The sequence below is a fragment of the Castor canadensis genome, chromosome 16 (genome assembly GCF_047511655.1).
Source record: "Castor canadensis chromosome 16, mCasCan1.hap1v2, whole genome shotgun sequence".
Lineage (NCBI taxonomy): Eukaryota > Metazoa > Chordata > Mammalia > Rodentia > Castoridae > Castor > Castor canadensis.
The window spans coordinates 61,343,602-61,369,165 of record NC_133401.1 but is presented as its reverse complement, the minus strand read 5'-3'; the positions used below and the strand labels follow the sequence as shown (position 1 = coordinate 61,369,165).

At 41.4% G+C, this 25,564-nt stretch overlaps 1 protein-coding gene and 1 long non-coding RNA gene across 4 annotated transcripts in view; one reads left to right on the top strand and one right to left on the bottom strand.

Moving 5' to 3' along the window:
• The window catches only part of LOC109696601 (uncharacterized), a 55,199-nt gene extending 54,737 nt beyond the window's left edge, over positions 1–462 (bottom strand). For all 3 annotated transcript variants that reach the window (XR_002213334.2, XR_002213335.2, XR_012442512.1), the window contains exon 1: positions 326–462. This is a non-coding gene — a long non-coding RNA (uncharacterized lncRNA). The remainder of the gene's footprint in view (positions 1–325) is intronic.
• Positions 463–578: 116 nt separating this feature from the next.
• LOC109675903 (protein transport protein Sec24A-like) overlaps positions 579–25,564 on the top strand; it is a 63,123-nt gene continuing 38,137 nt past the window's right edge. Inside the window, exons 1-8 of the mRNA XM_074057196.1 lie at positions 579–714; positions 4,142–4,268; positions 4,768–4,871; positions 13,371–13,521; positions 16,193–16,313; positions 16,597–16,745; positions 20,337–20,462; positions 22,756–22,865. Of these exons, the coding sequence (XP_073913297.1) occupies positions 22,862–22,865 (4 nt within the window). The 5' untranslated portion in view covers positions 579–714; positions 4,142–4,268; positions 4,768–4,871; ... (3 more) ...; positions 20,337–20,462; positions 22,756–22,861. The remainder of the gene's footprint in view (positions 715–4,141; positions 4,269–4,767; positions 4,872–13,370; positions 13,522–16,192; positions 16,314–16,596; positions 16,746–20,336; positions 20,463–22,755; positions 22,866–25,564) is intronic.

The window sequence follows — 25,564 nt, the reverse complement described above, 5'->3', positions numbered from 1 at the left end:
CACATTCCCAAATTGTCCCCAGAAACCCCAATCCTGCGCTTCCTTTGCTTTCCCCGGTAACAGGATCCTCTAAAATGCTGTGAAATTATGTTTGTGACTTCTTGTCTGCTCCCTGCCTTATAAAACCTACTCCACCTAAAGCAATGGTGTTCGTTTTGTCCGTTAACGTGTTTCAAACGGACGTCAATGGTGCCTGCACCAAGCAGATGCTCAACACCCCTTTGATGATAACTGCGGGTTATGTTACTCTACTGAGTCACCATCTGCTGGCCTCACTGTCAGTCACACGAGTGCACAGCGATGACACTGGGCTCGGTCAGCTTACCTTCACTGACTGGAACCCAGGGCTCCACAGCTGAGAGGGGACAGGTGTGAACCCCAGAGCGCTTGGGGAGCCTTGCTGCAGCCAGAGAACATGATCTGCCCAGCCCCCGGCGGACAAACGCGGGAAACTACATGTCCCAGAAGGCTTTGGTCCTCGTGTGGACTACATTTCCCATAGGACATAGCGGCCGCGCGACCCCTGGGACCCAGTTCCGCCTCTCGTGGGCCTTCACGGCTGTCAAGCATCTGGCCGGGGCTGGGGTACTGGGCCTGAGGTCGCGCTGGCGAAGCACCGAAGCCAGGCGGCTGTCGGGTGGCGCGGTTTTGGAGCCTTGCGTTTGCGGATCGCGGCGGCGGAAGCTCGGCACGGAGACTCCCGAGCCCGGGGAGGTGAGCGGCGCAGGGGCGGGGATTGCGGGAGGCGGGCGCAGGCCTCGAGAGGATGCGGGCGGGGAAGCGGCCGGGACCAGCTGAGAGGCGTTTGCAGGCGCGGTGGCCCCGCGGGCTCTCGACTGCCCCGCCGGCCGTCCGCGACGCCGCCTGGACGTGTGCGGTCGGCGCTCGGTCCCGGTTCGCCCCAGCGCAGCCTCCCGCCTCCTGAGCTCCGTCCCGGCGCGTTCCCTGCCCGCGCTGCCGGCTTGGAGCGGCCGCGGCCGCGGTCACGCGTGGGAAACGCGGTCCTCCTCGGGGAGCCAGGCGCCCGCCCCCCACGCCAGAGCCAGGACCAGAACCAGAACCAGGTCTTCCTTTTCTGCGGCCGGGCCCCGCCGGGCATGGGGAAGCCACCGTTCCCCGTTTCTGGAAGGGTTTTCTTGAAAACCCTGGAAATGGATTCATTTGCAGGAGGCAGAGAAATTGGGTGGGCGCAGCTGAGGCTGAGGAAGACTGTCGCAGGGGAAGACAGTGAGACTAGAGCCGCTACTCATTGGTTGTGCCAATGGGGTCAGGTGGCCCCACTCTGCCCTCAGTATGCGGATCAATAATGTGGGGCCAAGCAGTGTAAGAAGGTGCCTGGCATGGGGCGAGGGTCAGTGATGGAGTCCAGGGTCTCTTCCTAGTCTTGATCCTGGAGATTCCCTGAGCCAAGAAGAGTGGGGCCCGGGCCCTGGGCCACCATGGTCCCAGCCCTTCCCTGGTCCTGTCCACTCCCAGCTCCTTCTGACTTCCCTCTCTGAAGACCCCTGGGGTCATTCTGGGATGATGAAAAGGATTTGACAGCTGCTGATTCTGAGGGGCCTAAAGCAGAAAGGACTTTCTCCTGGTCCCTTTTCTTCTCTCCCATCCAGCCTCTGAGGGCCACTGCAGCTGTCCTTGGGGAAGAGCTCAGGGATGGCTCCTGAGCAAAGGGAAGCACAGTCTTGTGAGCTCATTGCCATCTCGTTTCTTAGTGAATGGAGGTGGAGTTTTTCCCAACTTAACTGAAGTTCTCTACCCAATACAACCTCCATCAGGATTTAGAGGCCATTTTTTACAGAGCAGGAGTTGGTCCACCCTCGTGGGTGGTGGATTGTGTAGGGGATATTCCCATCTCCAGCGTTCACTTTTGTTCACTAATCTCAATCTGTGTCGTCATTACTAATTTGACAAGCAAGATGCCTGGGTGTCTTTTTATCACTATGGACAGACAAACTGCACACCTGGGAAAACTCCTCTCTGGCCCTGCCAGTTTGTCTCCTCCATGTTACTCCCTGTCCCTGGCAAGAATGCTTTTTTCTCTTTCCTCCTGAGCATCCTCATGATGCCTCTCCCAGATTTCTCAGCCCCTAGTTTTTAGTTTTTTTCTCCCAGTGGACATTATGGATCATATGCTTTTCCTCTACCACTTGGGAAAAATGACTGGCCTGCCATTTTTATCTTTATGTTGGGAGTCTAGGGAAGCCCCCCCCCCCCATTAGGATGAGACAGTGAGTGGGCCTAGGATAGCAGGGGATCCAATAGGAGAGGTCTTTTATTCCAGGAATAAAGAGTAAGCTACAGGAGCGTTCCATGATCATCTATGGCAGAGAAGCAGTGCACACAGCGGTTAGGAAGTGGGGCTCTTAAGTCAGACACATGTTTTTAACCTCTTTCTTCTGTTGCTGTTTGTGAGCTTTGGGGAAATAACTCTATCCCTTTGTGCATCAGTTTCTTCACCTATAAAATCAGTGCTATCTTCTAGGGTAGATGAGGGAATGACATGAGTTAGTGCATGGAAAGTGTTTAGCTCAGGGCCAGGCCCATAGTGACCATTCAGCCATGGTTGAAGGATACTGTGTTAATAATACTGATTTCATCCTAACTGCTAAGGGCTGGAAGTGTGGCTCAGTGGTCGGGTACATGCTAGCTTGTGTAAGGCCCTGAGTTTGATTCCCAGCAAAAAAACAAACAACTACAAAAACAGGAACTCTTTGACAGTGTTTCTGTGACCCAGAAAATACTTGTCCTTTATCTACTCTTCTTCATCTAACACTGACGCGGAATGTTTAGTGAGCTTCCGGCATGCACGGAATGCACTGAAGGCTTTGTATTTGTTACTGCTCTTTCTCACGACAGCATGGCAGTGTTCGTGCTATGGTTGGATCTTAAATCTCCCCAAAGGCCAGTGTGTTAAAGGCTTGGTCTTGAGCCCACGGCACTACAGGAAGTTGGTGGGGCCAAGTGGAAAGAAGCTGGAAGTCAGGGCATTGGGGAGTATGTCCTTGAAGGGGATGTTGGCCTTGTCTTCTTTAGCTTCCCAGCCTTGAAGTGAACAGACTCCCTGTACTCACACTGTCACTGTTTTGTGCTCTGCACTATAGGCCCAGAAGCAACAGGGCCTACCAGTCATGAGCTGAAACCTCCAAAACTGAGCCAGCTGTGTGACTTGGGCGGAATTCTAATCTTCTGTGTAACTTTGTTTTTTCTTGTGCAAGTGTAGATCATAGTAACACCTTCTTCACAGGATTATGGTGAAGACTAAATAGATTATACTCAAAAGATTAGCATTCAATTTCTATTTTAATATTCATAATAACTGTCCTCAAGCTTGAGGAAACAGATAGTGTCTTGATTTATTCAATCTAGTCTTCACCAGTGACTATTTAGGTGACTTCCATTTTTTCACCAGTACATAATATTCTTGTGCATACAATTTTATACACAAATACAATAATTGGTGGATTAAAGAATACACACATTCCTAAGCCTTTTAATATGTATTATCAAATCTTTATTAGAAGGATTATTGTAATTAACACACTAGTTGCCTTATTACCTAGAGATATGTCATAGTGGCTAACACTAGGCCAGTGTATTAATTTACCTTTCATTACTGTGACAAAATACCTGAGATAATCAACTTAGCAGGAAATGTTTATTTTGGTTCATGATTTTGGTCCAGGGTTGTTTGGCCCTATTGCTTTTGACCTGTGCCAAGGCAGTGCATCATGGCAGATGGTGTGCAGCGGATCAAGCTGCTCACCTTAAGGTGGCCAGGAAGCAACATGCCAGAACAAAAGTGGCTAGGTCTCTATCTTCCTCATGGGCACACTCCCTAACTTCCTTCTACTTGGTACCACCTTCTGAAGGTTCTAGCACCACCCAGGCTCAGTAGTGCTAGGCTAGGGACCAAGCCTTTAATACACAGAACTTTCGGGGACACTCCAGGTTCAAACAATAACAGGTGTTTCATATTTATTCTGCTCAGTGTGTATTTGTCATTGGTCAAATATTCATTAAACAAATGACCTGGACCTTTCAGCACCTTGAATGTCATGAGTAGCATTTCATGGTACCTTGTCCACCTCCCCTACTGTGTGATGGTTGGTTCTGGGTGAGCTGGAATGGTTTGTCCTTGCAGGTGTCAATAATGTTTGAGGACATGGCTGCATGCATTACTCAGGATGAGTGAAGAAAGCTGGATCCTTCTCAGAGCAGCTTTTACTGAGAGATGATACTGGAGAACTACAATCACCTGGCCACACTGGGTAAGGAAATTCCCTGTAGAAACAGAATTCAGAAATGGGGAGGTCTCAGCACCTTCTTCCTTGAAGAAAAGCTGTGGGTCATTGTAAGATTTTTACTGAGTGTTGCCTTAGGTTTATATCAGTCAGATCTCTGTAAATAAATATTGAAAGCATACAGCTTATAGACATGTGGAATTGACATGTGTACAGAAATGGAGGAGGTGGTATTGATAGTCATCCTTGTCCCTCTATATGATTCCACATTAGAAGTTTCTTCATGATTCAGACAAAACTGTCCTAACAGCAATTGTTCTGTGGTTTGTTTGTTCATCTCAGCAGAGGACTGCATTGAGCCTCTGGACTTCCCTTTCCCACTTGCCTTTTCAAGAAGTCAGCAAACTTTTTCTATAAAAGGCCAGGTAGAAAATATTTTAGACTTTGCAGGACACATGTGATCTCTGTAACTTATTTCTGTTAGTCTTTCTGGTTTTTAAGTGTTTTATTTGCTTATTTTTCTAAGAGTTGGACTTCCATTTACCATACCCAAGGTGATCTCCCTGTTGCAACAAGGAGAAGATCACTGGAAGGCAGAGAAAGAAAGGCTTGGAGACTCTGCTCTTGGTGGTGAGTCTGGCTAAGAGTGTGCAGCTTAGCATGTTGGCTGGGAAACTTCTTCAGATTGTCAGTGCTCAAGAAGTGATGGGGAGGTGAGCATGGGAGTGCGTGCCTGCAGTGAGGAAACGTGGTGTATTTAAGGGATTGCAAGTAATTCATTCTGGCTGAAGCTCAGGGGATGTACAGGAAAAGAGACCAGAAAGGAAATGAGATTGAAGACTCTGTAAGGGTCACATCATAAGAGCTTCAGTGCAGTTCTAAGAGAGTTGAGCTGTCCCATGGATGACTGGAAATATTTGAGGAACTTAAATAGAGCATTATATAATCCTTGACAGTTTGAAAAGCAAATCTTCTTTTGGTAATAGGGTTTTATTGCATTTATTGATACCTTCTGGAGGTGGTGGCAGTGGTAGTGAGTGGTGTTAGAGATCGATCTCAGGGCTTCATTCATGTTAGGCAAGTGTTCTCCGCTGTACTATGCCCTCAGCCCCTTACTGATTTTCATTAGGAAGATTTTAGAAGTTTTTATCTGTATCAACTTTAAATAGAATTATTTCTGTAATAGTTGTTTTGTGAGAACAGTGTAGGCCCCTTCCCATAATATCAAAACCTTTGTAATACTTTCATTCATTACTGTTTTAGGATGCCGTCTCTCTTGGGAGGCTGAGACAGGAGGATCTCAACTTTCAGGCCAGCTTGGGCAACACAGTGAGACCCTGTTTCACTAAAAAAAAAAAACAAAACAAAACAACAAAAAAAGTTGATTTGGATGTATATCTAAATCTTGGTTTTATGAGTGCTTAATGAGAAAATAAAAAGGAAAACTTTCATGTGAAAGATCCTGGAAAAAAAAAGCAGGGTTTAAAATCAATGCATTTCAGCAACGTAGTTTTATAGTCTTTTGGCCTGGCAATCGGAATGCTTTTTTCTCCAAAATTCTAATGCTCCAGTAGTTACCTGGAAGAATAGATTAATGTTTCCCTTTTCAAAGTGATGATCATTGCCTTGAAAAACTTTGGTCTGTTTTTTTCAGCAGTTGCCTGTGGTTACCTCCAGTACAATTGTGAGATGTTCTTCATGCAGGACCTGTATAAACCCTTTTGGCAGGTTTCCTGACCATAGGAGGTAGAAGTGTAACTTGTTACCAAGTTAATGATGGTATGCGTTTTTAAATACAGCACCTGGATAGAACATATTTTTTAAAATGATTTTTATTGAGCTAGGTGTGATGACACACACCTGAAATGTACTACTCAGGAGGCTGAGGCAGGAGGATCTCAAGTTCAAGGCTAGGCTGGGGTGCACAGCAAGACCTGGTGTCAAAAAATGATAAAATTCATGACTATTGTTTAGGTCTTTACGTTTCAGACAGCATGTACATTTTTTATCATTACAAATAACACTAAGAAGCCAGGCACAGGTGGCTCACGCTGTAATCCTAGCTACTTGGGAGGCGAGATCAGGAGGATCACAGTACAAAGCCAGCCCAGGCAACTAGTTCTCAAGACCCTATCTTGAAAACAACCCATCACAAAAAAAGGGCTGGTGGAATGACTCAAGGTATATGCCCTGAATTCACGCCTCCATACTGCAAGTAGTAATAATTATAATAATAATGATGACACTAAGAGAGAGGTCATCCAGAGAAACACTGTTAATCCTATTTTACAGATGTGAAGACAAATGTTGGTTGAGTGACTCAACAAACACCTCTATGTAAGTGGTAATACTTGCATAAAACCCAGGCCTGTTGATATGGTTATTCTTTCACTGTGCCATCACTGCCTCTAGGGAAAAGGGCACTTGAAGGTAGGACTTCATGCCAACCTTTAAGAGCTTAGTATGTTAGTGTAATTTTCTGGCATTGTCTATAGGCAGTTCCTGGTACTGTGGAACTTGTGAGGGCTCGGTCTCTTTCACCACAAAGTTGCAATGGAGACAACATTTTATGGCCCTTAAGAGGTTGGTCGTGGTTTCCTGCAGTGTGGCTGTCTCTCTGTGGAACTAAAGGCAGAAGAGCACAAGCGTTTGTGCTGCTGAAATGGCTTCCTGAGCTCCATTCATCTTGTAGCTTTGAACGGCTGCCTTGAAATTTGGGGAGTTCCTTGTTACAAAGGCTTTTGCTCCTTCTGAGCTCACCTCTTTTTTTTGTTGTTGTTCTTTTGTGGTAGTGGGGTTTCAATGAAGACCCCACACTGCAGGTGCTCTACCACTTGAGCCATCCTCCACCCTGCTGGCTTACCTCTTGAGGTGCAGGTACATTATGAATTTGGCAAGAGGTATGTGCTTCTTATTGAATTGAAAGCAAATCTTCATAAAAGAAGTTTACGAAATAGCAGCTCACATTTTTAGGGCTCACTTGATTTGTCACAGAAAAATGTTTTCCCTAAGTTGTGAAATATAATGTTCACATAGAGAAGTCAGTAAAACACAAATATGTAGGTTATCATTAAATTATAAAGAAACACCTTTGAAAAGGAACCCTTGTACACTGCTGGTGGGAATGCAAGCTAGTGCAACTACTCTGGAAAACAATATGGAGGCTGCTTAAAAATCTAAATATAGATCTGCCATATGATCCAGCAATCCCACTCCTGGGGATGTACCCAAAGGAATGCAACTCAGGTTACTCCAGAGGCATCTGCATACCCACATTTATTGCAGAGCTATTCACAATGGAGTTTTACTGAGCCATGAAGAAGAATGAAACCTTATTATTCTCTAGTAAACGGATGGAACTGGAGAACATCATCCCCAGCGAGGTTAGCCATGCTCAGAAGACCAAAAATCGTATGTTCTCCCTCATATGCGGACTTTAGATCTAGGGCAAATGCAGTAATGTTGTTGGACTTGGGTCATATGCTAAGGGCAGAGCACATACGGGAGGTATGGAGATAGGTAGGAAACCCAAACTTGAAAGTGTTTGATGTCCCCACTGCAGAGGAGCTAATACAGTAACCTTAAAATGACAGAGGTCAATATGGGAAGGTGACCAGGAAGTAATGAAGAGGTCAGGTGGAGATGAATCAGTTTGGGTTGTAATACACTTGTGCATAGAAGCAATGGTAGGAATCTCTCTGTATATTCTTATCTCAGCTAGCAAAAACGCTACGTCTTTCTTATTATTGCTTACGTCTTCTCTTCTACAAAATTAGAGAAAAGGGCAGAACAGGTTCTGCCTGGAAGTGAAGGAGTGTAGCGGGGGAGAGGAAGGGGGCAGGGGGAAGAAATGGCCCAAACAATGTATGCACATATGAATAAATGAATAAAAAAAAGATATGTGCCAATAAGGTAAAAGGAAAAAAAAAAAAAAAAAAGAAACACCTTTGTTAGTACTGCCTAGGTCAAGAAATTGAACATTGCTGGTACCTCCAGGAACCCTTCTCATATTTCCAACCTTTCCTGTCCTAGAGAAAATACTCTTTTTAGTTATGGCAGGCACAGACTCATTTTTCTTTTAATTATGTAAACAGTGGAAGATATCTTACATGTTACCTCCACTCAGTCTGTAAATAATGCTTCTTTTATGGTTTTGCTGTCTGCGGACCCAGAAAGTAAGTTTAAATTCAGTCCTGTTAAATGTATTTAATGAGGTTCTTTGTCTTTGTTCAGTTGGAACCACCATAACCTCCAGCGTACCTCTTCATATTTGGTGTGTCTCATGATGCAGTTGAAACCGGATCCTTGAATTCAGTTTGCTAGAGTTTGTCAGACAATCTGTGAAACTAAGTGTTTGCAAAATAAATGGCAAGTTTAAAAGTACAAACAAAGCTGTATGTTCTAAAATTTCACTTACGTCAGTGAAATCTTAGGCCTCCTTTAGTTGGAAACTTTATTGTGAAGCCTGAGGTAAATAGCAGAATAATGAATGAATTCCAGGTGCTTATCCTCCATCTTCAGCATTCTGCTGCTTTTGTTTGTTTGATTTATGAGTGGAACTGATGTTTGCATTCAAAGCTTTGAGATTGCAAGGCAAATGCATTACCTCTTGAGCCGCACATCCAGTGCATTTTGCTCTGGTTATTTTGGAATAGTGTCTCTCAACCTATTTCTTCAGGCTCAAACAGTGATCCTATGTCAGTCTCCCAAGTATCTAGGATTCTATACGAGTGACAGGTGGCCTGCATTTTGCTGTTTTTCTCCATCTCACTCTCCTTTGCCCAACCTGAGTATTTTAAAGCAAATCTCAGCTATCATACCACTTTACCTATAAATGCTTCCAGACTTTCAACCCTAACTTCAAAATTAGTATCACATCAGAAAAAAGTAACAGTAATTCCATCATATTTAATACCCAGTTAATTGTTTGGGTCCTAGTTTTCTTAAAAAAAAAAATCACTTTACCAGCCCCTTGAAATAAAGTTTCAAATAGTGTGCACGTATAGCATTTGATTGTTACAACTCTTCGAGTCTCTTAAAATAACTCTGTTTAAATATTGGTGAGACTCTTATTTTACCGGATGAAAACTAGTGTGACCTTTCATTGTGAGGAAGTACAGAAGAATGTGTAGACCGAACCTCATCACAAGTGGAATGGCTCCCTCACCTTGGGAATAAGGCATCCTCATTCCTGCCATCACTTGTATTTCTCATGTTGTAGATTGTGCATAGGGGTTGTGTGTTAATGAGCTGGCCCTTTAATTCACCTAAGCAAGATCAATAAGATGAAAAGCTACTATGGTTTCACATTGTGTTTTTCAAAACAGATGCTTTTGGTCATCTTTGTTGTCCTTAAGGAAATGCTTTAAATAATATAAAAAGGTTTGTGTACATTTTTTAAAAGATGCAGTACCTGAATTCATGTTTCATTTTAGAGACAGTGTGTGATAGTTTTTGTTCATGGTGTTGGGAATTGAACCCCCGGTCTTGCTCATGCCAGACAAGTGCTTTACCACTGAGTTTATACATCCCTAGTTCTTGATGCATTCTTTAAACATCACTTCAAATTGCCTGCAAAGTTTTGTACATATTTCTAGTATTTTTACATGCTACTTCCTAAGTACATACAACTTTATGTTATATAGAAGTAATAGTTTCTGAATTTCTGTATTGTTGCTTTCTTTCATTGACTATTTTGCTTATGTGCAGTGTTTTTCCTTGGGGAGGATATGTTTTCATGATAGGGGAATGTTGGCTGGCTTAAAAATTCATTTGTGCTGGGCTACTTTCCATAATACTGAATTAGATGTAAGCTTAGCAGACATTTCATGTGCATGTATATGGGAAAACCTGACAAAACATTCTCTCAATTTGTTTTTAGACTTGCTGGCAACACTAGGATAAGAACTGGCTTCATAACATTTGACACAGAATTCATTTGTACAGTCTTCAAGAAGGTCTCTCCCAAACACAGATGCTAATAGTTTCAGACATTGAAAGTGTATGTTTTATACTTACATTTATTAAACTGCCTTAGGAATTTTCCATTTTAGAAGTATTTCATGACCATTTGATAAATCAGCGGTGTATGGTATGTGCTTATTCTGTGAAGGAAAGTCTTGACTACAAAGTCATTAGATTGTTGGAGTTGTAAGATTCCTTTGGTCCAGTCTTTCTCTTTAGAAAAGAGGAAACAAAACAAGTTAATGTTAGAATTCAGATTAAGTTTATGATTCTTTTTCCTTCCCATTCATTTGAGAAGTGTGTTGAGGGCTGGGGGTGTAGCGTGCTTGCCAAGCAAGAACAGAACTCTGTGTTCAGCTTGGCAGCAGTGGTTCATGCCTTTAATCCTAGCTATGTGGAAGATTAGCCCTGGAAGATAGTTTGCCAGACCACATCTCAACCTATATCTGGGCTCAGTGGCACCCACTTGTCATCCAAGCAACAGTGGGAACCCTAAATAGGATGATAGCAGTCCAGACCAGATAGAGGCCCTATCTCCAAAGTAACCAGTGCCAGAAGACCTGGAGGCATTTCTCAGGTGGTAGAGGATTTGCCTTGCAAGTACAAAGCCTAGAGTGCAGTAGAGCACCTGGCTAGCAAGCATAAGGCCCTGAGTTCAAACCCTAATGTCACCAAAATAAAAAGGGGGACCCTGAGTTTTAATCCCAGTACCACAAAAGGAAAGACAACAATATTGGCATTTGAGGATGTACATGGAGACCCCAAGTTGTATAGTAAACTTAGAAATGACCTAATACATGTGATGAATCGATTGGTTTTCTCCTCACATTCTTCAATTGATTTTTGACAGCAGTGCCAAGACCATTCATGGGGAAAATGATGGTCTTTGTCAACAAATAATTATGGAAAAACTAGACGTGCAAAAGAGTGAATGTCTTGTACCTTTTAAAGAAAATTAAAAATGGATTAAAGACCGAACTTAAGAGCTAAAAATATAAAACATAGGGGAAATTTTTCATGACGTCTTAGAGATGACACCAAAAGCACAGGCAGTAGAGGAGAAAGATACCTACTTAGATTTTATCAATCTCAAAAACTATTTTTTTTTTGCAGTACTGGAGCTTGAACTCAGGGCCTATGCCTTGAGCCACTCTACCAGTCCTTTTTTATGATGGATATTTTCGAGATAGCCCTGGCTGGCTTCAAACCCCAATGCTCCTGATCTCTGCCTCCTGAGTAGCTAGGATTACAGGCGTGAGCCACCAGCACCCGGCATCAATCTTAAAACGTTTTGTGCATAAGGTGTGATGGTGCATGACTGTCATCCTAGCCACGTAGGAAGCAGAAGCAGGAAGTTATGAGTTATGAGTTATGAGGGCAAAGTTAGTGAGGCCTAACTAAAAATAAAGTTCTTGTGCTACAACAGTTTGCCTAGCATGTGTGGCCCTGGGTTTCATCCCAGGTTCCTAAAAGACAGCAACCTTTTGTGGCTCGAGATGTAGCTCAGTATTAGAGCCCATGCCTAGCATACACAAAGCCTTGGGGTCCATCCCCAGTACTGCAAAAGAAAAACAACAAGTTTTGTACATCAGAGAACACTGTCCAGGGAGTGAAAAAATTAGCCCACAGAATGGGAGAAAATTTTCCAAATGATATATCTAATATGGAATTTAGTATGCACAACACATAAAGAACTATGCCTCAAAAACAACAAAAAATATTGAAAACTGGGTAGAGGACTGGACTAGACATTTTTCCATAAAAGATACACAAATGGACAATAAGGACATGAAAAATGCTCAACATCTTTAATCATTAGGAAAATGTAAGTCAAAATCACAATGAGAGCTGGGATGTAGCTCAGTGGTAGACTGCTTGCCTTGCATTCTAGAGGCTCTGACTTCAGTCCTCAGCACCAAAAACAAAACAAAAATCCTTCTGTGTATTGTTTGTGACAAAAAATATTTTTTTCAAACTATAATAAGAAATAGCTATACTTTCTGCTGTGAGTTGTAACTTAAGTATGTTTATACATTTCACCTCTGTTAATGTAGACCATGTCTTCTCATTTTTCATTTTGTTGTAACAATGTGGAATCCATCATAGAATAAAATACTAATTGCTTGCGTATTTCTAAAAAAAAAAAAAATCAAACTATCCAAAAACTCATCATCAGTTAACTTCCCATCCATCAGAAGGATGGCTAGTTTTTACAAAATGCAAAACAACAAATGTTGGCAAGGTATGGCAACATCACAACCCCCATGAATTGATGGTCAGTGTGGAAAATGGTACAGCTTCTATGGAAAACAGTTTGGTAGTTCTCAGAGTTGTCATAAAATTAGCATAAGATTTCACAATTCCACTTCTTATTTTATACCTGAAAGAATTAAATCAGAGACTCAGACAAATCATTGTACATCATTCATAGCAACATTTTTCAGAATAGTCAAAGGTTGGAAGCACCCCAAGTAGCCATGAGCAAGTGAATGAATAAGCAAATGTGATATAAACATATAATAGAATATTTTTCAGCCTCAAGGAAAAATGAAATTCTTATTCATGATACAACATGGATGAAGCTTAAAGATTTTGCTAAGTGAAATAAACCTGACACAAATGGAGAAATATATTCTGTGGTTCTGCTTACATGACGTATCTAGAATAGGCAGATTCATAGAAACAGAAAAGAAGATGGAGATTACTAGGAGCTGGAGGGAAAGGGAAGTAGGGAATTGTGAGTGGGTACAGAGTTTCTGTGTGGGATGATGAACAGGTTCTGAAAATAAATGATGGATTCACAGCATTGTGATACATCAAATACCACTGAATTGTATGTTCAAAATAGTTAAGATGATGAATTTTATATATTTTGTACATTTTACCATAAAAAAATTAACTCAGGCTGGCGGTTTAGCTCAAAGGTTCAGCACTTGCCTACCTTGCATGAGGCCATGGGTTTAATACTTAGCACTACAGAAAAAATTAATAGTTACTGAAAGTGGCTCATAGAGCCTATTGTGAGACTAAAAGTTTGGAAGTGTTAGGAGAAAGCATAGGAGTGAATCTTGGACTCTTAGATGAAGCATCAAAAGTATTGATGACAAAAGGAAAAAAGTATATAAATTGGACTTCTTCAAAATTAAAGAGGTTTGTGCTTTACAGAACATCATCAAGAAGCCAGGTGTGGCGGTGTACCTCTGAAGTCCCAGCACTCAGAAGGTGGAGACAGGAAGATCACATGTTCAATGACAACATGGCCTACGCAGTGAGACCCTGTCTCAAGAAAGCAAACAAAAATAACATCATCAAGAAGGTGAGAAAACATACTGGGAGTGTAGCTCAGAGTAGAAGATAAGCCTCTTCCAAAAGGAAGAACGTTTGAAGACCTCCTGGGAAGTGGGAAAGTTGAAAGTCGCCCCTGGTCACTGTAGGGAAGCACTGAGTGCTTTTCTCGTTCAGAGTGTCATTGGGGTCAGTTCAAAGAACTCTTATCACCTGCCTGGAAATTGCCATGACATAATACAATGAGAGGTGAACAGAACGTGTCTGAAGGGGGATGTTATCTACCCTGTACATGCATCTATGCTGTAGGGTGACGTTTTCACTAGCAAGTCTATGGGCTCTGCTCTTGGCAGTGGTCATTGTGCCATCATGGGAAGTATTCTTTTTTACCATTAATTCTCTTTATTTTTACGCCCTAACTTGAAGAGGTAGTTGGTTTTGATTTTGTCTTTTCTTAGTGGTAGTATTAACTACTTGGCAAGTTAGTAAATATCTTAGATTTTGCAACAGGGAACTTTGGAACTTATAAAATATATAGAGGTCATGAAAAAAGCCATATTCCATGGCATTAAAATAGATGGTATTTCTTCACTGGGGTAGTTCTTTTGGATACATTTTTAACTTATAGTCTTACTGAACTATTGCATATTCTAGAGCTGTAAGACTCCAATTCTGATGTCTTGCTTGCCAATTTATAATGTTGATTTAAAATGGCTTTCTTGTCATCTCACCAACTTCATTGTTTAATCTCTGTAGATTCTCTGACCTTTCCTCATGACTCAGTGTCTTGTCTGTTGTATTAGATACTTACTTGGTGTGAGAAAGATTTTGAATTGTAACACTCTTGAGTTTTCTTCTTCATTTCACAAGCTTTTCCAGGATTTACTGAAAACTTTGCCACAAATGTTTACCAAGAGTGGAGACCCAGGTGCCTTGGGTCCTGCCCTTCAGGCTGCCTTTGACCTGATGGCCCCAACTGGTGGTTGAATGTCTGTCTTTCAAACACAACTCCCAATTCTTGTTGTGGGAGCTCTTAAACCAAGAGAGGAACCCAAACAGATCATTTGTTAATGTCAGAAAATTATCAAGTTTATGATATGATTTATGCTGGTGCCCTTATCCCTTTGGCCACAGGGTTCTTTGTTTGTTGTTTGTTTGCAGTACTGGGGCTTGAACTCAGTGCCTTCACCTTGAGCCACTCCACCAGCCCTATTTTTGTGAAGGGTTTTTCGAGATAGAGTCTCGCGCACTAGTTCCCTGGGCTGGCTTTGAACCATGATTCTCCTGATCTCTGCCTCCTGAGTAACTAGGACTATAAGCATGAGCCACAAGCACCCAGCTTTTTTGTTTGTTTTAATGTACTTTTCAGTTATGGGGAGGAGGGTTATAAGGAATTGGGTAAAGGGTTTCATTCTTCTGTAGACATACCTTTTTTATTACAATTTTCTCTACCTGAGGCTCCCATGCCTTGTTTCTAATATCTTTAGCAAGCCACTATAATCCAACCTAGCTTTGATGAGAAAGTATGGGAAACTAAAGAAATAACACTTGCTAGGGACAAGCAAGTCCCTAGTAAGCAGTGGCCATAATTTGTTATTCTGGCACTGGCTTTTGAGCAACTTGCATTATGACCTTAAGAGTTTGAGAAATATGTTTCCCAAAAGATGAGAGAAGCCAGTATCTTATTCTGCTAATTATGTGACTCCTAGAGACAGACTGCCTAATGTTCTACTGCTTATTAGATGTGGACACTTGAGTACTTACTAGCTCCTCGGTTTCCATGTGAAGCAGAAATAGGTAGTCGAAGGGGCTCCGTGTTACCTGTGGTTTGTTTGGAATAGTTACCAGCATACTGAGCATTTGACAAATGTTAATTAAAATAATTATCTTTGCCTATTACAAAATTAATGTAATTAGTGATGTTTACTTTTTGACAGGAAAAGTCACTCAGAGAAAATTCTTTTCTTTGTCTCTTTTACTTTTCTTTTAAAAATTTTTCAGTACTGCTGGGGATCAAACTCAAACCCTCATTCATGCTAGGTCTTGCTTCTACATTGAACTATATCCCTAGCCCTAAAAAGTTCAAAGAAAATTCTTTAGCAGCACATTTTTTTAATTTATTTTTTTTATTGTTGTACTGGGGTAACATTGGGACATTTACAAAAGCTCTTACAATATGTCATAGTGGAATTCTCCCCTCCCTTTTTCTCTTTTATCTCCCCTCCCCCCATTCCTACAATGTGTCAACAGGTCTCATTTTTCCATTTTAAAAAGCAGCACACATGCATCTTCGTTTTTAGTCTGTTGAGACAGGGTCTCATTAAGTAACTCAGGCTGGCCTTGAACTTGTTGTCCTCCTTCCTCAGCCTCCCAGTTGCTGGGCCTGTAGGCTTGGCCACCACACCTGTCTAGTCCGTTTTTTAATGAAAAATCAAGTAGTATAAAAATGTACAAGGTTTGAGTAGAATACCCCAGAGATAATTGTTATTAATCTATGTAGGCCTGGGTGTGTTTCTCAAGTGATAGAAGGCTTATGTAGCAAGGGTGAAACCTTGAATATAAACTCCAGTATTGCCCCCCCCCAAAAAAAAACCCACACATATAGAGGTGGGTCAAAGATGTTATAATTATACATATATGCAGATGTATTTACATTTTTGATAATGATTTTTTGATGTATCTTTGTTATTTATTATTCATAGAAAATACACCTGACTCCATCCATTGACTTCTATAAGAAATTAGCCTTGGACTGTTCTGGTCAACAGGTAGCTGTTGACTTATTCCTTCTCAGTGGACAGTATTCTGATTTGGCTTCTCCGGGTAAGTTCTTCATGATTGTTTTCTTCAGTGAATGGTGAAATGACATATGACGTTATTCTAAGTAGAAGGCAATGTAAGAGCATTTATTCCCTTGAATAATGCCCAGGCTGGTCTCAATTTCCCCTTCCCCCCAGCCTTCTAAGCAGCTGGGGGCTGCAGGTGTGCACAATAGCCTCCTGCTGATCAGTTTAACCAGTAATAAATCTTATAGTGGGCTATGCTAATTTAGTAGGAGAGAAATAGAGAAGTTTCTATACCACTAATGGATTATTCTTTTTGACAGGACCTTGAGAAGTTAGAGAAAAGCTGAGTGAAATGCCTGCAGTTACTTTGGTGTGGTAATAGTAGCATTATTTAAAAGGAGTTTGTGGGAGTGTCAGAAGGAGGAGCATTTGGGGTTGGGAACCAGCAGGAGTCTGGAGGATGAGAGGGGTGAGTAAGTATTTTGTACCCAAGTATGAAAGTAGAGTTGTCAGACCCGTTAAAAATTGTTTAAAAATGGGGGGAGGAAGCTAAGAACGAGTAATAGTGGGGTTGACTCTGATCAGAGCTCATTATATGCGTGTATGGAAATATCATAACAAAACCCCTTGTGTAATTAATATATGCTGGTAGAAAAGAGGAGAAAATGAAATTAAAAGGTCTGATGTTAGTACTCTAAGTAAGGCAGATCTCAACTGGTGAGACAGTGGTCTGTGCTTATAAACTCATAATAAGCACCAGAGCAGCTAGCACAAGGCAGTATATGAAGACATACAGAAATGCATTGAGAAATAATTTTTTTTTTTAAAAAAAGAACTGTGTGCCTGGAGGCTGAGGCAGGAGGATCATAAGTTTGAGACTAGCCTGAGCTATGAAGTAAGACACAGTCTCAAAACAGAATGTTAAAAATTAATATATAAGATTGGCAGAATTAAAAAATGTTTATTTCTCCAGATACTGACTGCTAATTAGGGAAAGTGTTCATACTAAACATGCTTAAGACTTTCTCTATTTGATGAATCAGAGGTTATTTTTATTATCTTACTTTTCATAAAGAGACTGGGAATTGGGATGAGGAATGGTTCAGTGCCTGCCTAGCAAGTACAAGGCCCTGAGTTCAAATCTCAGTGTTCCCCATGCCCCTACCCCCGGCCCCCTAAAAAAAGGTAAGGGTAGGAAGAGCCTGGGAAAATGCCAACAAACTAGGCTTGAGCTTCTCTACAGAGTGCCTAACTGAAAACTGTGTGGTTAACTGGCTTAGTTTTTTCTTTTATGATCAATTAATTTCATTAGAAATCATTGATAGGAGATGGGGTGGGTACAGCTGTATGTAGACGGCATGTTTAGCATGTCTGAGGCCCTGGGTTCAATCCCCAGCACCACAGGGGGAAAAAGATGAAGTATTAAAACATATAAAAAGAGAAACATAGTCCACTAGGTCCCATTCTTTGGCTTCTGACATCCCTTTAAAAGTTTTCCCGTACAAGGTAAGCACATACTTTAGCCTTAATTCCAGGTCAAAAAGATGACTCTCACAATCACGGGGATTTTTTATGGGGGTGGGGAAGAAATAATAAGGCACTTCAGTTGTCGTAGAGGAATAAATTCAAATGAATGAAACATAAGAGGACATAACATATGTGAATGACCAACCTGCCAAACACCAGGGAAATTAATATTAAAGCCAGAACAGGGCACAAAGCAGACATTAAAACCTCCCACTAGCCAAGTGTGAGTAAGGGTGGGCAGGGCCATTTAGAGCCTGTGGGCACCAAGTACTGAAGGAATCCCCCAGAAATGCTTTCCCCACCTAGGGGTGTGGCTCAGTTACTACTGAGCCTGCCTTGCATACATAAGATCCTGGGTTCCCTCCCAAAAAGAAAAAAAAAAAAATCTGCAAGAATTGCTCTCCTACCATATCCATGAGAACTGTCTAGCAGGTTTGGGGAAATGGTGTATTCACAGATCCAAAAGTACCCACAGGGATCTGGCTCCATGGGACCTGCAAGAGCCATAGGCACAGACCCTCCCCCCCTCAAATATTCAGAACCATCCTGGGCCTGATCTGCCCTCAATCTGCCATGCTACCTCCCTCTTTGTACCCAGGTGCCAATGCAGAGATAGAAAGTCTCTGGAAGGCCTCTAGGGCTGAGGGGAGCTCCCTGGACTTCACAGTGTCTGACCAGAAATCGGGATCAGACTTCAGGCTGTGGTAGAAGAAGCTGTCCAGACTGAAAAGATGAAAGGAGCAGTGCTTTGTGATCAAGTCACTTCCAAATGCTGGTTATAATGGAGAGCCAGGAATGGCAGGGCAAGGGGATGGGGCGGGGTTTGTAAAATGTTCTGCTTTTGGCACTTTATTTTCAGTGGTCGTAGCTGTTGTTGTAATCTCCGGAAAACCAAACAATGGGTCCAGGATTTTTTTCTTTTCTTTTTTTTTTTTTGTTTTTTTGTTTTTCTGTACTGGGGTTTGAACTCAGGGCCTACACCTTGAGCCACTCCACCAGCCCACCTCCCCCCCCTTTTTGTGATAGGTTTTTTTTAAGATAGGGTCCCACAAACTATTTGCCCAGGCTGACTTCAAACCATGATCCTCCTGATCTTGGTCTCCTGAGTAGCTAGGATTATAAGTATGAACCACTGGGGCCTAGCTTTTTTTTTTTTTTTTTTTTCTGCTGGTTTTATGTCATTTTCCTGCCTTAACAATGAACTTAGCTGGGGCAGTGGTGGTTCACACCTATAAGCCTTAGCTACTTGAGTGATTGAGTTCAGGAAGATCAAGGTTTGAGGCCAGCCTGGGCAAATACCTTGTGAGACCCTATCTTCAAAATTAGCAGAACAAAATGGACTAGAGGTGTGCCTCAAGCATTAGAGTGCCTGCTTTGCAAGTGCAAAATTCTGAGTTCAAACTCCAGGACTCCCCCTTGCGCCCCCCCCCCCCCCAGAAAAAAAGAGTTCCTCACAGTCCTTAAGGATCAAATACATTTGGAACCACACCTGCACATCATACTCCTTCAGGTTGAGCCTGGTAGCCAGGGCCACCTGGTCTTATAGTCAGGGTACCCATCCACCTTGAAGTGTTTCTCTAGCTGCAGATGATGTTCCCTGCTGTAGATGCTGGCAAGGGAGCTTGGGGCAGTGTGAATCTGGCAAGTCACCAGGCTTCTGCATGCTGGCTCCCGCTCTGCTGTGCTCCATGAGATGCTCACATGTTTTTAAACCACATCATGGACATCTGTTTTTGTATGTGCAGAACTGTATCTTTCTTGTTTTAAAGTTAGTTTTTATTTCACAATATATGCATCTGTTTTTCTTTAAAATATTTTATACATGCATTATGCATGTGTATATTTGCATATATACCTATTGCTAAAGCTAAATTCCTTCCATATCAGCTTGATTGTACACACAATTACATCCTTATGTATTTACTGTAACCACTTTGGTGCATAACAGGATTTTCTGCTTTTGGCTTAGGTACAACTGCATGGAAAGTACATAGATGGTGTATTTGCATAAATGACATGCTCACTTAATAAACTTTAAAGATCCCTTCATTTTAGTTTATATAAACCTATCCCATTCTGTTTAATGTCTACCTAATTTCACTAAAAGGAACAAATCACAGTTTAGTTATTTTACTACTGATAACCAGTGATGGTGATTTTTAAAATTTTTTGCTGTGACAAATCTGTTTAAAATGTTTTTGCACAAAGAAATGTGCACTTGAATGAGTATATCTATAGCATAAATTCTTAGATAAGAGATTGCTAAAGTTCAAATAATGTTAATATGTAGAGCCAAATTGTCCCTCCCAGAAAGCGTTTTGAAGGTTGTATCCTCACCTTTATTTAAGAAGACACCTATCCCCCTCAATCTCACTAAATCCTCTCTATTATCTACCTATTTTTAGTATCTCATAAGTGACTAGGATAAAGTGTAAATATCCAGAGGCAGGCATATAAAGTCATTTTAAAATTTGTTCTCGCCTAGTTCTCACCATTCACACTTTCCATGGGAACTTCTTTGTCTGCTCCACAGACTTCCTGTCTCTGCCCAATGTCAACCCAGATGCCAGGTATACAGTACAGATGTCAGCGGAAAAGAGTCTTCCTGACATGCAGTTGGGTTCTTTTCAGTCAGCACTCTTGTATACATCAAGCAAAGGTAAGTTTTTGTTTGCTTTATTGTCACAAAAACCACAACATAAGCTCTACTGTGTTAACGTTCAGCACAGTATTGTAGTAAAGGTACGTTTGTTCATGTAGAATGTCTTCTTCTGAGTATGAGAGACTCTTTGGAGTAATTAGGAATGCCTGTTCAGCCAAAAGAGTGTTCCTGATCATAAGAGCTTTGTTGTTATTCTTGGTAAAGCCATGGTGTTTATTTTCCTAGACCATTTTACATTTTATTCACACATTCTTTTCTTTGGAGTCAGGATCTTACTGTATAGTCCAGGCTGGCCTCGAACTCATGTTCCTCCTGCTTCAACCTCCCAAGTCCTGGCATTATACTCATGGGCCACCATACTCAGCCATAAATACTCATTGAGAGTCTGTTTTGTAGCAGACATTCTGTGCATCAGTTTAAAAATCCCTTTATTGAGCTGTGCTCTGGCCTGTATTCCAGTGCTGGGGAGCCTGAGGCAAGAGGATCACTTGAGCCCAGGAGTGCTAGAACAGCCTGGGCAACACAGCGAGACCCTGTCTCAAAAAAAAAAAAAAAAAATTATTGCATAGATTTTAGTTCTATTAGTGAGTCAGATAATAAACAGGATAAACAGTGTCATAGTTAAGGAGAAAAGCAGAGCAGGTAAGGGTATAGGAAGTGCTCGAGTTGCTATTTTAAGATAGAGTAGCCAGGGAAAGACCTCGTCCAGTGGACGTTTTGAAAGGACTTGTGCTGGAGACAGACAGCAGTTCTTAAGGGTGGGACTTGTTCATTCCTAATTAACATCTAATTTGTGTTTTATTCTGAGGCATGTTCAATTTACTTTTTTTTTTTGGTGGCACTGGGGTTTGAATTCTAGGCTTCACACTTGCTAGGCAGGCTAAACTCTACCACTTGAGCCGCTCTGCTAACCCTTTTTTCTGCTGAGTATTTTGAGATAGGGTCTCGTTTTTCATTTTCCCTGGGCTGGCCTTGAAACTCAATCCTCCTGATCTCTGCCTCCTGAGTAGCTAGGATTACAGATGTGAGACACCGGTGCCCGTCTAGACATTTATGTCTTACTTGACAGAACAAAACAAGACTGGGCACTGGAAGAATTTTTTCAATTTTGGATTTTTTTCAAATATTTGATTATTTGCATGTACATTATGAGATATCTTGGGGATGGGATCAGATCTTAACATAAAGTTCACTTGTGTTTCCTATACATCTTACAGACATAGCCAAAGATCATTTTATACAATATTTTAGTGTGCCTTCATTTTGACCGCTACCCTACCCTCATGTCTAAGGAGCGGGATTTTCCACTTGTGGTGCTTGAAAGATTTCAGAGTTTGGATATTTGGGTTCAGGTTGCTCAACCTGTAGTGTGTAGACTTTTGAGTCTGGCTTCCTTTACTTAGCATTTTGAGATTCATCCACATGCTGCATCTTAGTGATTTACTCCTTTTTATTCCTGAGTAGTTTCTTGCTGTGTCCAGTTTGTTTATTCACATCCCAGATGAGCTTACCATGCAGAAGGTCCTGGGTTCAATCCCCCGCAGAGAAACAGAGAGAGAGAAAGAGAGAGACAGACAGACAGAGAGACAGAGAGAGAGAGAAGAGAGACAGAGAGAGAGAGAGGAGAGAGATAATTTGATGATTCTTAAAAGTTTTCATTTTTACTTTGAATTACTGATAGTTGTTGTAGGTAACTAGCAAAGAAAGGGCATTGTAACTACTAATCTATTTCCTTTAATTTTTTTTTTCTGTGTTTAAAAAGAGTAAAATTAAAGCTAGGAGCATTGCTCAATTGGTAGAGGTCTTGGGTAGCAAGTGTGAAGCCCTGAGTTCAGACTCCAGTACTGCAAATAAAATAAATAAAATAAAAATTTTCTGAACTTAAAAAAGGCCACAAAGCACACTAGCATATTGGCAGGTGTGCTGACAGATACCTGTAATTCCAACACTCATATGGCTGGGCCAGCCTGGGCTACATAGTGAGTCCTCCTCTCAAAAAAGAAAGCGGGGTGGTGGGGGGGATATAGAGAAAGAAGTGGAGAAGGAAGAAAATGCTAGGATATTATCATTTAAATATGCTCCCTGTTATCTGTTTAGTAATACTGTAAATAAAGAGTTTTATACTCAAAAAATAATAATAAAAAAAAACTTTATTGTTGTCACAGACTAGAGTGTTGATAGCATCTCTGCTTCCTATATGACACTACTTGGTTCAATAGTGAAAAGACCTGACTCTAGCATAATCTTTTTTGAATGTAGCTGTCCTTACTATCATGTGTTTTCCCCAAAGGTGAAAGAAGAATACTATCCGTACTTTGTGTTTGCCAGTAGTTTCAACTCTGAATGAAGTCTTTCTGGAAGCTGATGTTCAAGCAATTTCAGGGTTATTGGCCAATATGGGTAAGAGTGGATATCACTTGTAAATATTTTACAAGTAAAACCATTAAGCAAATTCACATATTTTGTTTTCTTGTAAATGATTAGCTTTATAGGTTTCAATTTGGGTGCTTATAGCTATGTCAATAAAAAGATCTGCCACAGATAATACTTTTTGCTTGTTTAAACAGCGCTACTGAGATAGAATTATTGTCACAGGACTGCACCATTTTAATTGTACCATTCCATTGTTTTTAGTCTATCTACAGAGTTGTGCAGCCATCATCGCAGTCTGAGTTTAGAGCACTTTTATCTTCTGCCCATAAGCAATTAGCGGCACTCCTGCCTCCTTCCCTCGCTTGCCTTGTCCCCAGTAAACTGATTTCAGTCTCTGTACTCATCTGCTTTGGACTTAATAACCATGCTACCCAGTGTTTAATGTCGGTACTTAGTAGGATTGTTTATAACAGTGCTTTATGAGCACAGTAGCTTGGATAGTAAGAGGTGGCAGGGCACTATAAAGATTGTTAGACCTGTAGTCATGAAATTTGAGATTAAAAACTAGTTTACTACCACACACATGTTCACAGCCTTCCCAAATCTTGTGTGCTAGGAGAAAACTTATTTGGGTCTTTAACTATTTACTTCCATCTCAGATCTAGTTGTCATTTTGATTCTCTTGTCCCGTTTTCAAATGCAGAGTTTAACATCAGTTTGGTTCTTACATCCTTTCTCCCTCAGGGAAGCCTTTCATAAGATTGATTTCTTTCACATTCGATGTGCCTTTCACAGAAATAGATACCCCTTTTCTGAGTTTCCTATAGGGAAAATTTTCTTTCATGGAGCCTCAGTTTAGTTTTAGCTTTGTTCATAGCGTTTTTCATTTGGTTCTTTTGTTTTGAGACAGGGTCATGCTATATACCTCCTAAGCACTGGGATTACAGGCATGTAATTTACATGTTTCCCTAACTGCTCTGTGTCTCTACCTCACCTCCCAAAAAAATAGAGAACTCTGGAATCATGGAATAGGCTTATTTATCCAGTGTCTAGCATTTAATGTCCAAGCTTACAGACTTCAAGTAATCTTCTCATAGCATTTTATCTACAAGCTCTTGATAATAGTGCTTTTTGATAAAAAGTACTGATCAGGGCTGCTTTAGATCTTGTTTATTTCTGTGTTTTTCTGAATTTCCAAGATCTGCTTGCCTGGTGTGTGTAATCTCTTTTAGATGCTGTGGGCAACCTGTTCTCCCCTCATAGGAAAGGCTCTAGTTTCAAGGTACATATTTCCATTTTGGAATATAAGTACACAGAAGTAGAGCTTCTCCCTCTACTTCAGGGTTTTTTTTGTCATTGTTTTGATTTTTTTCTCATATCTGTCTTCCTTCTCAGGTTTTCTGTCTATTTCTATTTAACATGCGCCGCTTCATCCTTCCCTTCCCTACAACACCCTGACATGTCTGACTCTTCCATTCTAGGTTTTTTCTGAAGCACATATTACTGACCAGGTATTTTGCTTATTTATTATTTTCTTCTCCTTGTATAGAATGCAGTCTGACATAACCATAGGGCTTTTATCTTTTTCATTCACTACTTTGTTCCAGCACCTAAACAGTTCCCTGCATAATAGCTGGGGATGTGGCTCAAGTGGTAGAGTGCAAAGGCCTAAGTTCAAACCACAGTACTGCCAAAACAATAAACAAAAATCCAAAACAAACATAATAGACACTCATTAAATATTTTTAATGTGTACTTGGAGCTTTGCTTCTTTCATTTCCCGTAGTACTTGCCTCCTTCTTAGTGACTGTCCACATACTAATTTCAAAAATCATACAGCTTTTTGTTTTTTCATTCAATGACACTTGTTGGAAGCACAGTAGAAGACTACATGCAGCTCTGAATGCCTCATGGGTAGTTGGGAATTTTAGAAAGAGTAAGGTGGGGTTGATGGATAGAAAATTACTAATAGGTACCATCAAGATTACCAAGGACTATTGGCACACCCGTGTGATGCCAGCATTTGGTCTGCTGAGGCAGGATGATTGTGAGTTCAAGACCAGCCTGGGATACCTATTGAGACACTGTCTCAAAGGAACAGAAAAAAAAAAGAGTAAAGGGGCTTCTTGCTAACAAGATTCTTATGAAGATAGTCCAGGGTAATTAGACATCAGCTGGGGGATGATGGAGAATGATGAACCTGATGAGTTGTAGGGAGTGATCAGATATTGAGGGTGGGGGTTCTTGCTAAAACTGGGTTTTATAAGAAAGGTCACAGATAGGACCAGAGAAAGTTTAGTTTGGTAGGCTGAGTCATGGTGGTGCATGCCTATAATAAAAGGCAGAGGCAGAGGCAGATATCAGGAAGATCAAGATTTGAGGCTAGCTGGGAAAAAGTTGGTGAGATCCCTTCTCAACACACAAGCTGGGCATGATTGTGCACCCCTGTGATCCCAGCTATGCATGAGGCATATTTAGGAGGATTGCTGCCAAGGCCAGCTGGGGCAGAATAGTGCAAAAGGACCGGTGGTGTAGCTCAAGTGGTAAAGCACCTGCTTAGCAAGGGTAAGACCCTGAGTTCAAACGCCAGTACTAGGAAGAAAGAAAGAAAAAGAAGGAAGGACATAAAAAAGGAAGGAAAAGCAAAAACAGAGAAAGGAAGAGAGTTGGTTTCGTCAGGCAGAGAGTGTGTAACAGGACACAGGAAGTTCAGTGCCCAGGTCCTG